The sequence below is a fragment of the Bos indicus genome, chromosome 25 (assembly GCF_029378745.1).
Source record: "Bos indicus isolate NIAB-ARS_2022 breed Sahiwal x Tharparkar chromosome 25, NIAB-ARS_B.indTharparkar_mat_pri_1.0, whole genome shotgun sequence".
Lineage (NCBI taxonomy): Eukaryota > Metazoa > Chordata > Mammalia > Artiodactyla > Bovidae > Bos > Bos indicus.
This window is the reverse complement of record NC_091784.1, coordinates 28555789-28565957: the sequence shown is the minus strand read 5'-3', so window position 1 is coordinate 28565957 and position 10169 is coordinate 28555789. Positions and strand designations below refer to the sequence as shown.

The 10169-nt window shown below is 54.6% G+C and overlaps 1 protein-coding gene across 2 annotated transcripts; it reads right to left on the bottom strand.

Annotated features, from left to right (window-relative positions):
* Positions 1 to 3177: 3177 nt before the first annotated feature.
* Positions 3178 to 9419, bottom strand: TGFB1I1 (transforming growth factor beta 1 induced transcript 1). 2 transcript variants are annotated; one of them, XM_019987856.2, is made up of 11 exons: positions 9301 to 9419; positions 7875 to 7975; positions 7699 to 7751; positions 7462 to 7604; positions 7102 to 7189; positions 6880 to 6985; positions 6568 to 6762; positions 4937 to 5110; positions 4567 to 4648; positions 4102 to 4250; positions 3178 to 3875 (listed from the first exon to the last, which is right to left on the bottom strand). In XM_019987856.2, the coding sequence occupies exons 1-11, from the start codon at positions 9311 to 9313 to the stop codon at positions 3609 to 3611; spliced, it is 1371 nt and encodes a 456-aa protein (XP_019843415.1). In that variant the 5' UTR covers positions 9314 to 9419; the 3' UTR covers positions 3178 to 3608. The 2 variants fall into 2 exon arrangements, with proteins under 2 accessions (XP_019843415.1, XP_019843416.1); XM_019987857.2 differs by having other exon boundaries at positions 7875 to 8036; positions 9301 to 9371.
* Between the last annotated feature and the right edge of the window lie 750 nt (positions 9420 to 10169).

Here is a 10169-nt window from a genome sequence, read left to right as displayed (position 1 = left end):
CTTCAAAAACAGACTCTAAAATGAGAATTGGGGTGCAAGAACTGTATTGGGGAGCTGATCACAGTCAGGGCTGTGAAGGAATGAGGAAGAGAGACAAAGAAAGGAGAAAAGCCAGTAAAGGGTGTGTTGATGAAAAGGTTACCACTGTGGGACTTCCCCGGTGGTCCAGTGGCCAAGACTCTGAGCTGCCAATGCAGAGGACCTGGGGTTCGATTCCTGGTCAGGGAACTAGATTCTGCATGCCACAGCTAAGACCCAGTGCAGCCAAATAAATAAATAATTAATAAATAAAATATTTTTTAAAGAAGTTACCCCTTTGACAATCCCAGTGGGGACCCTCTGAGACACTGTGAGGAACTGACCTCAGAATTGACCCCCAGAAACCACAGAGCTGGGATAGTTATTCACCAATCCCTATCTCTAACTGGCTGGAGGTTCTGAGGCTACAGAATCCCACCCACCCAGGCCCTCCTCCAGACAGAAACTCAGGGAGCATCTAGGGACACTGAGGGTCTGGGAAGTGTCTGCATATGACTTCCCAGATGGGCCAGGTGAATACAGGCAGGACACCCACAGCATCTGCTTCAGCAGGTGATGAATTTGAAGTGTCTGGCCGAGTGGTCCAGTGGTTAAGAATCCACCTTACAATGCAGAGGACTCAGGTTCCATTCCTGGTCAAGATCCCACCTGGTCGGGTGGCATAAGATCCCACATGCCATGGGACAACAAAGCCCGAGCACCACAACTAGAGAGAAGCTCATGCGCCGCAACTAAGACCCAACACAGCCAAATAAAATAATTTTTAAAAGTGAAGGGTCAGGAAGCAATCTGGGGGCAAGTATCAGAGGACACATTGGAGTTGTAGGCACTTAAAATCAGATCTCTGTGGCTTCCCTGGTGGCGCAGCAGTAAAGAGTCCACCGGCAATGCAGGAGCCGCTGGAGACGTGAGTTCAGTCCCTGGGTAGGGAGGATCTCGTGGAGGAGGGCATGGCAACCCACGCCAGTATTCTTGCCAGGAGAACCCCATGGACAGAGGAGCCTGGAAGGCTACAGTCCATGGGGTCGCAGAGAGTCACACACAACTGAAGTGACTTAGCACGAACACACCTGCCCTCATCAGAGCCTGCAGAGTGCTGAGTGATGTGGCACCTTGTTCCTCTTTGACCACATCTCCTATGACTCTCCCCTGATGGCTCTAATCAACCACATTGGCCTTCTTTCCTTTCTTCAAATACACCAGGCTCGTTACTACCTCCTGGCCTTTGCACTTGCTCTTTCCTCTGCCTGGGGTGCTCTCCTCAGGCTCTTTGTTCAACCTTCAGTCTCAACGTAGATATTACATATTCACAGAGCCTTCTCTGATGCTCTGGTTCATGTCATACCTCCTTTCCCACCTTTTCTCAGTTGTCTATTTTTTTCCTTCTCACCTTTCCTCCTTCCCTTCCTTTTTCATTCCTTCTTCCATTAGCAAACATTTTTGGAGCACTTACCACCTGCTAGACAGCAATTTGGACACTGGACAGATAACAGCAAAACAAATGTGTCATTTGACAGACAAGCTTCCAGGACCTTGCCTTCATTTCAGAAATAAACAAGCATGGGACTTCCCTAGTGGCTCAGTGCTTGAGAATCCACCTTCCAAGGCAGGGGACAAGGATTCCATCCCTGGTCGGGTAACTAAGAACCCACATGCCTAGGAGCACCTAAGCCCACTTGCTGCAACTACAGAGGCCAGTAAAAAAAAATAAATAAATGAACAAGCAACAAATACCTGTTTGCATTAGTGATAAGTGAGGGACTAGGGAGGTGCTATGGGTGGAAACTAGGGAAAAGAACCAGCTTTATCTAGACATCAGGGGAGTTTCTGTACTTTATTACACTTGTCATTGTGGTTTTCTTTTTTTTTTCCCCATCTGTCTCTCCTACGAGACCAGGAATCGAAGGAACATGTTTCTCAGCACCCAGCATGGACCCTAGCACAATATGTGGTCAATGAACTCTTGGGAAATAAACGGCTCAAGACTAGGAGGCAGTTACAAGTCAAGGGATGGACAGCACTCTCCAGGGAGGATTTGTGAAAGAGGAAGAGTCGGAGGCTTAGGAAGATCCAGGAGGGGAGCTTCAGAGAGGCAAGAATCTGGGGAAGGTGGTTTGCCCAAAGCCAAGGCAGAGAACCTCACCTTTGGCTCTTGCCCACACCACAGCTGTTCTCCTTGGCTGTTACCCCCTCTTTGAGCTGGAAGGGCCTTTGGGGAGCCATTGTTTCCAGCCTCAAAGATCCCTGTAGTTAGAGCAGGAATCTAGGCCCCCTTCTTAGGGAACTGCAGGAGGGCCTAAGATATTGGGCTTAGAAAGACCCCTGGGGTTTGGGGATTCAGATGCAGCCTGAACCTCTCCACACCTAAGAACCCCTGGTCTCACCCTTCTCTGCAGGGGCTTGGCTCGTTTGTCACCTCCTCCAGGAAGCCCTCCTTGACTTCCAAGCTGAGTTAGAAGCCTCTTTCTAGTTCGTACAGCTCCCAGTTTCCCTCAGTCTCCTGACCACCCTAAGTGCCATCTTCTGTCTAAAGCAGATGTTATAAGTCAATACTAATATGAGAGAAGCTGAAATTTAATGGTCAAATCCAAAGGGTGGGAATAAATTGGCACTTTCAAATGGAGCCCCATCTCTGAGGGTCTTTTAAGGAAGGGGGTGGGACTGCCTTGATGGCCAAGTGGTTAAAACGGCACTTCCAATGCAGGGGGTGCAAGTTCGATCCCTGGTGGGGGAGCTAAGATCCCACATGCCGCGCAGTGTGGCCAAAAAGTAAAAAAAAAAATTTAAATTATTAGAGGAGGGGGGAAATCTGGAGACCAGACAAGGTGGCAAGGGTGGAGGGAGTGGGTACAGATTAAGTGCTTATTTCAAGAATATAAGGAACTGAAGGGTGGGGGATCGGGGACAGGAAGGTTTGATGGGGCTCCGCTTGAATTCCCATCCCGGCTGGCGGGCAGCCATCTATACAATCCTGCGCACGTGGCCGACCTTTCCAGCCTCAGGCTCATCTGAAGGGCTGAGGCTGCAGGTCCGGCTCTCGCCGCAACGCGGCGGCCTAGAGCCCGCGGCGGCCAGAGCAGTACAAGGGGCGGGGCGTCGCGACGCGAGCCACTCCCGCGCAGAGACACAGCACCGATGTGACGTGGAATGTGTGTTTATGTAGGTAGAAAAAAGTGCACAGAACAGTGAGGGGCGAGGGGAGAGGGACGTCTTGGCCTGGCCTTGGATTCGTGAGAATTGCAAGGGCCCTCCTCCAGTCGGGGGGCTCCCGCAAGGCTGGGAACAAAGTGAAGGGCTCACGTGGGATCGGTCAGTGTACGGACCCACTTCGGGAGGCGTGTGGCCTTAAGGGTTCACGGAGCCTTTTCTGAACTCGCCCACGGAGAACGTACAGTATCTTCAGGGCCAGTCCCTGCAGTGGGGTGAGGCCTCAAGAAGCCGGGCTGGTGGAGCCCGAAGCTCCAACAGCAAGGCCTTGGGGTCTAGAGAGCCCGATCTTTTGAGGGGGTGGGGGGAAAGGCGAGGTCTTTGTGGCTCCGCTTTCCCGGAGGGGCGAGCCCGGCAGGCGGTCAGCCGAAGAGCTTGAGGAAGCAGGGCTGGCAGTAGGGCTTGCCCGCGCGCTCCTGGAAGGAGCCCTTGGTGAGCGGGCGCAGGCAGAAGGTGCAGGTGAAGTGGTCCGGGTGGAAGCGGCGGCCCAGGGCCGACACGCATCGGCCGGTCACCGGGAGGCCACACGTGGCGCACAGAGACCCGCGCCGCGCGTGGAAATGGTTCTCGCACAGCGGGCGGCCCTCGTGCTCGAAAAAGCTGCCTCCCGAAAAGGGAGCGAAACATTCCTGAGGAAGGGCAACCACGAAATGATGGGTCAGGGCCAACCTCCAGACCAAATAACTCCCTTTTGGAGCTGAATAACCCCCAGAGACTCCCGCAGCCCCTCGCACCTCCAGCGAGCGTGAAGCCCCGCCTCCCGGGACCCCGCTCCGACTATTAACCCCGCCCCGACTCCTAGTCCCGCCCCTACTGGCCCCTCCCTCCAAGGTCCCGCCCCCCACAGTCGCGTACCCTGCAGACAAAACAGTCCGGATGCCAGAGCGCACTGAGCGCCGAGATGTAGTTGTCCAGAATGGGGCCTTGGCAACCCTGGCAGCGCGGCGCGAACAGCTGTAGGAAGTCCCGGCGGCAGTAGGGGCGGCCCTCCCGCTCGTGGAAACCTAGGAGCGGGAACAGAGTAAGGAGGAAGGAAAAGGATGCGAGGTGGCCCCGGGAGCCCACAAAGATCTGAGACGGGGGGGCCGGAAGCAGCGCAGTGAGAGGACGCAGTCGGTGGAGAGGGACAGGGTCTGGGTGGGGGGCAGAGCGGGAGCGAGTGGGATGGGAATCCGCAGGTGGGATAGGCCGGGTCCAGGAGAGAGCAGGAGAAAATTCAGGCCCGCGAGGATTTCGGAAGTCCTAGTGGGCGGGCCCAAAGGGAGCCGGGCGGGATGTCGAGCGGACCCGCGGCTTTCAAGATGGGAGTAAAGCTCTCACCCTCATCTCCGAAGGGCTCCCCGCAACTAACGCAGCAGAAATGCTCCGGGTGCCAGTGGGTGCCCAAGGCAGTAACCATCTTCTGCGGGAAATGAAAGGGAACACTCAGCGTGCCGCCCTCACCCCCTGCCATTTCCTCTCCCCTCCCTCTTCCACCCTGAACCTAAATGAGTGGCTTGAAGTACGAGTTGAAGCTGCGGGAGACCTAAGCAGGAACTTGGGAATGAAAGAGCGCGGAATCGAAAGAGCTGCGGAAGAGAACCCTGGGAGCGCCTGGGGTGCGGATGGGAATCGGGCAAGTGGATGAGGCTCATCCCACTGGCTCCTTGGGTGAAACAGAGGCGGGGCTTGTGGTCCAGGCGGGGCTCACGTGTCGGATGGGTTGATTGCAGAGGCCACATCGCGGAGAGAAGCGCTCGAAGTAGCACTCAGGACAGAAGGGAGCTCCATCCTTCTCGAAGAAGCTGCTGCCTCCCAGGGCGGTGGAACAGCCACCGCAAACGAAGTGCTCAGGGTGCCAAGCACGGCCAAGCGCCGTCACCACCTGCGAGTTGGGGGTTGAGGCGGAGGTCAGAGTGGGCCTGGGGCTGCCAGATGCCCAGTGAGCCAAGGTTTACGTGGCACTTTTCACATCTTATCTCTGAGAAGTCAGGATGAAAAAAAAAAAAAGAAAAAAAAGAAGTCAGGATGAAGTATCGAATGTCCAGGTAACTCAAACCCAAAGCGATGGAGATTTAAGCCGGCTTCCAGCACAGTACCTAGGGCCCACCATACTTTTTGTAGGCCACAAAAATGTTGTAATTTCTTTTAAAATTAGAAGAAAAAAATTAGCTAGAAGAAAATGACTAAATATATAATATTAATGTATTCATCTTCACTCCAACTGTTATAAAATGCAATTTATATATTTTTTAATGGAGGAAGGGGCCCATGAAGGTGAAAGTGCTTAGAAAATTCATAATGTCACCCTGCTCTGCTGAGATTGGAAATTCTCACCAAAATAGATGGCGGTAGGGCACTTTATCTAGCAGGAGGATCTAGATCAACCACTGGGCACAGTTGCCCATAACATCTGCTCAGTCAATAAGCCAAGAAATGGAGCTCCCAAACCAGACTGGTGGAGGAGAAACAGTCTTTGTGGGTCCCGAAGAGATGGTGGGTGGAGCCAATGAGGCTTTTGTGAAGATTAAATGGGAGGGGGGACTTCCCCGGTGGTGCAGTGGATAAGAATCTGCCTGCCAGTGTAGGGGACACAGGTTTGATCCCTGCTCCAGGAAGATCCCACATACCTCTGAGCAACTAAGCCTGAGCACCACAACGACTGAGCACGTGCTGTAAAGCCTATGAGCCTCAACTACTGAGCCCATGGGCTGCAACTACTGCAGTTCTTGTGCCTAGAGCCTGTGCGCTGCAACAAGAGAAGCCACCTCAATAAGAAGCCTGCAAACTACAACAAGGCAGTAGCCAGAATCTCTGCAAGGAGAGAAAGCCCACGCACAGCAATGAAGACCCAGTACAACCAGAAATGAAATAAATTGATTAATTTAAAAAATTACATGGGGGTTTGTAAAGGAGCTAGCATAATGTCTGGCACACAGTAGGACTAGAATAAATAAAACCTGGGTTGGAATTCTTACTCTGCCACTCACTTGCTCTCTGACTCACAGCTTCAATTTCCTCATCCGCAAAATATGAATAACAATAATACCCACTGGCTCTCAGTGAAATGAGTCTATAGGTCTCTGGGCTTCCCAGGTGGTGCTAGTGGTAAAGAACTTGTCTGCCAAAGCAGGAGATATAAGGGATGCAGATTCGATTCCTGGATGGGGAAGATCCCCTGGAGGAGGGCATGGCAACCCACGCCAGTACACTTGCTTGGAGAATCCCATGGACAGAGGAGCCTAGTGGGCTACAGTCCATAGGATTGCAAAGAGTTGGACATGACTGAAGTGACTTGGCACACATGGGTCTCTACCCCCTTACTCACAGAGCTACACTTACTTGCCCAGCAATGGGTTTATTGCAGGAGCCACAGAGGCCCTTGGCCTGGGTGGGAACGCCACGGCGGCTGAGGTCAGACTGAAGCAGCCCCAGCATGGTGTCCAGGCTGCCTTTGCTGGTGGGCCCTGGTGGGGAAGGGGTGTCCTCACTCATGGAGCTTGGCACTGGTGGTGGGGTGGGCCCTGAGGCTGGAAGCTGCAGTAGTGAGGACAGGAGAGTTGAGTCAGCAGGGCAGCATGTGTGAGAAGGTCTCAGATGGGTCGAGAGCCATAAATCCACAGTGGTCTACCGCGCACTCCCTGAGTGACTCACATGGTTCTGGACACGGAAGTCAGAGAGTGAGGCCATCAGTCTGTCTAGCTCCAGGGTGGCTGAGGTGGCTGAAGGCTTTGGGAGAACAGGGGAGGGGCTGGGAGGGCTGTGAAGAACACAACTTGTGTCAGCTCAGAGTCTCAGGGTAACGCTTCCTCCAGTAACTCCAGCATCCAGAACTGACCACCTCTTTCCCAACCCTGCCAGCTATGCCAGACTCACGGGCTGGGCCTTTTCTTGTCCTCAGACTGGTCCTCCTTCTGCTCCCCTGCTGTCTCCTTGCTAGATGGGAACTGAGACATTATTTCATCTGCAGAGAAGAGAGAAGGGCACTGGGCATGGGGCCATGTGCTAGCCTCCTTCCCAGTTAAGGCTCGCATCCCTTTAGCTGCTACCCTGGGAAGTCTATGGGCTTCCTTAGTGACTTGGACAGTAAAGAATCCATCTGCAAGGCAGGAGACCCTGGTTCAATCCTTGGGTCAGGAATATCCCCTGGAGAAGGGAATGGCTACCCCCCTTAGTCTCTGCCCAGCCCTGCCCTGCCCCCCATCCCATCAAGGCTTGTCCCAGTAACCCTGGTACCTGTTATGTTGAACTGAGTAGCGTTAAGTTCCTGAAGCAACCTGTCTAGCTCACAGAGCCCCGTGCCCAAGACACCGCAGGAAGAGGAGAATGGAGGGGTGGCAGGGGCTGCAGGCTTCGGGGACCGAGGCTTGCATACCGTGCTGGGAAAGAGGGTGGGAGCTTGGGTTCAGGGGTGGGGAATACAAGCCTGAGTCTCAATTGGCCACCCCATCCCCCCATACCCAGTCTTCTCACCTGTACAGATGGTCTTTGTCCCCAGAGGCTCCTGAAGATTCCCCAGGCCCCATCTATAGAGAAGGACATGTATGTGGATGATACGCCCGTACTCTGCCCTACTCAGGCCCGGGTTTCCTTTCCTCTCACCAAACCTGGCCTGAGTGGTTGTCCCTCTCCCCAGCATCTGAGCTCACCTGTGTCAGAGGAGACGTGAGGGGCTCTGGGGGCCGCTCTTTTAGAGCTCCTGACCTTGGCATGTGTGAGGTTGTGGTCTCCAGGTCAGAGAGAAGGGCATCTGCAGGGAGAGGCCGTCAAGGTGAGAGGTTGAGAGGTCAAGGCTAAGGCAGAGACAGGGCCTTAAGAGATCAGAGAATAAGTGTTCTAAGTGGGCAGTATTTGAGGAGGACAGAAGCGAGTATTAAGAGTAGAGGTCAAGAATCAGAAGAAATACAAGGCAGACCATGGCAGAGATGTGGAAGGGCAGCAAGGACTATTTACGGTCACAATATCCCACGTGGCTTATCCTGAGAGTCATTTACTAACTCATCTACCTGACTCTAATTCTCTGAATCTTCGGTAATACAGTCAAAATTGGCTCTTTACTGGAGGCAAATATGGCTCCACCCCAAATTGCTCAATTGGCTGTATGCCTGACACCTGCTTTCTGATTGGATGCTCTTTCTGCCACACCCCCTACACCTTAACAGGCCCCTCCCAGCCCTGGCCCACCTCCAGATGCCACTGGGCTCCACCCTATGCAACTAATTGGTGAGTCTGCTGGGACCTGCTTTCTGATTGGTTTTTTCTTCAGTACCAGTGCTCGTTACTCATTCTGAGCAGCACCCCCTACCTCAGAGTGCTGGAACTCCTTCTCTCCACGGAGCGCAAAGCCTTCCTGCCCCGGTTCCAAACGACAGGGAGGATGAGATGCGTGGGTCCTCCTTTCTGCCCCAAGTCGGAGGGACAGACAGCACACCCCCCTCCCTCAACACACACAACCCAACTCTCCCCGTCTCCATCCCCAGATCCAGAATCTGAACTCTTTACCTTTCAGAATTTAGAAGTCCCTGCCCCTTTACTCTGCATCTCTGAGCGCCTTGATGGAACCCTTAACCTCTCCCTGGCATCTCGGCACTCATCTATTATATTTACTTTCTGCCCCAAGGACCTGACCCTGCCATACTTAAGGGCCCTTAACTCTTGCGTTTCCCAAACCCTAGGGCAAGCCCATTTTCTTCTCCAAAACTTACTGTCATAATCTCCTTTCCCGACTACTTTCCCAGTCCCTGGACCCAGGGTCCTTTTAACTCCTCCCTTCCCAGAGCTCCCGAGCCCAGGCGCCCGCAGGCTCTGCACCTCCCTGCCCATCCGTATGCAGCCCGCGACGCGGGAGCGAAGTGAAGGAAGAAGGGAGGGAGCGACCAGTCTGGCAAAGGCAGGAAGGGAGCGGCAGGAAGGGGGACGTGGAGTCGGAAAGGAGGCGCCGGCAGAGACCAGAAGCGAGAAGACCGGGAGGCAGGGATGGAGAGATGCCGGGAGTGCGAGGGGGCCCCAGGATGGGGAAGCGGGTCCAGGCAGTGGTGAGGGGCTTGGGGACAAGGGGACCCGGACCCCACTCACCCAGGTCCTCCATGACGGGGCGCGGGCAGACCGCGCGGGGCGAGCAGGGCGGGGGCCGTGTCCGGTGGGGGCGGGGGGCGGGGGACGTCCGGGAGCTGGAGGCCCAGCCTTGACCATGTAAGGAAGCCGGGACCCGCTGGGATAAGGCTGGAGGGGGGACGGGGGGGGGGGGGTGGAGGAGTGGGGGGGAGAACGGGAGAACCCGGGGTGGGGGCCTGTAAGGGAGGGAGGGCCCCGGCCCACCCAGGCCCAGCCCGCCTGCCTGCTGCGCAGACGGCCACACCCCAGCCTTGGCCTCAGCTGCAGGGAGCCCCAGGCGGCCAGAGTCGGAGTAAGAGAAGTGGCTCCTCCAGAAAAAGCCCGGGATCCTTTGCTCAGTGAGACTCTTAGACACAGACTGAGGCCCCCAAGCCCACCTCCCCGCATCCCCAAAGTTAGTACCTTAAGTCCTAGACAGAGCTCCTCTCCCACCCCCTATTCCCAGAAGATTGCTCTAGACAGAATTTTGGAGTTGGAGGCGGTGGTGATGTTCTAAGGATCTGTCAGGTCCCAGGTTCAGAGATCTTCCCTAAGAGACTGTGACAATGATATAACAGAGATCCCAAAAGGCATACAAACTGGATACAAAGAAATCTCCAAGAGACAGAGATGATGAACCCATCCACAGACTCTAAGCCATAGAGTTGGAAACAGACATACAGACACAGGTAAACAGAACCGGAGGCCCAAGTCCCACGCAGACTCAGGAGAAATGCTGCCAGGCAGCCAGACCTCAGCCAACTGTCCCCTGCATCGAGATGACCCAGACCTGTCCCCCAAGAGCCCTTTCCCAAGATACTGATGAATATAGAGAAGCAAGCAAGACACAG

Bases quoted from the DNA above. Each gene is read 5' to 3' on its own strand.
- TGFB1I1 (XM_019987856.2), bottom strand. The intron at 6,986-7,101 runs GTGAGTCTGGCA...TGTTCTTCACAG, and splicing joins GACAAGAAAAGGCCCAGCCC to CCCTCCCAGCCCCTCCCCTG. The intron at 5,111-6,567 runs GTAAGTGTAGCT...CCCAACTCGCAG, and splicing joins ATAAACCCATTGCTGGGCAA to GTGGTGACGGCGCTTGGCCG.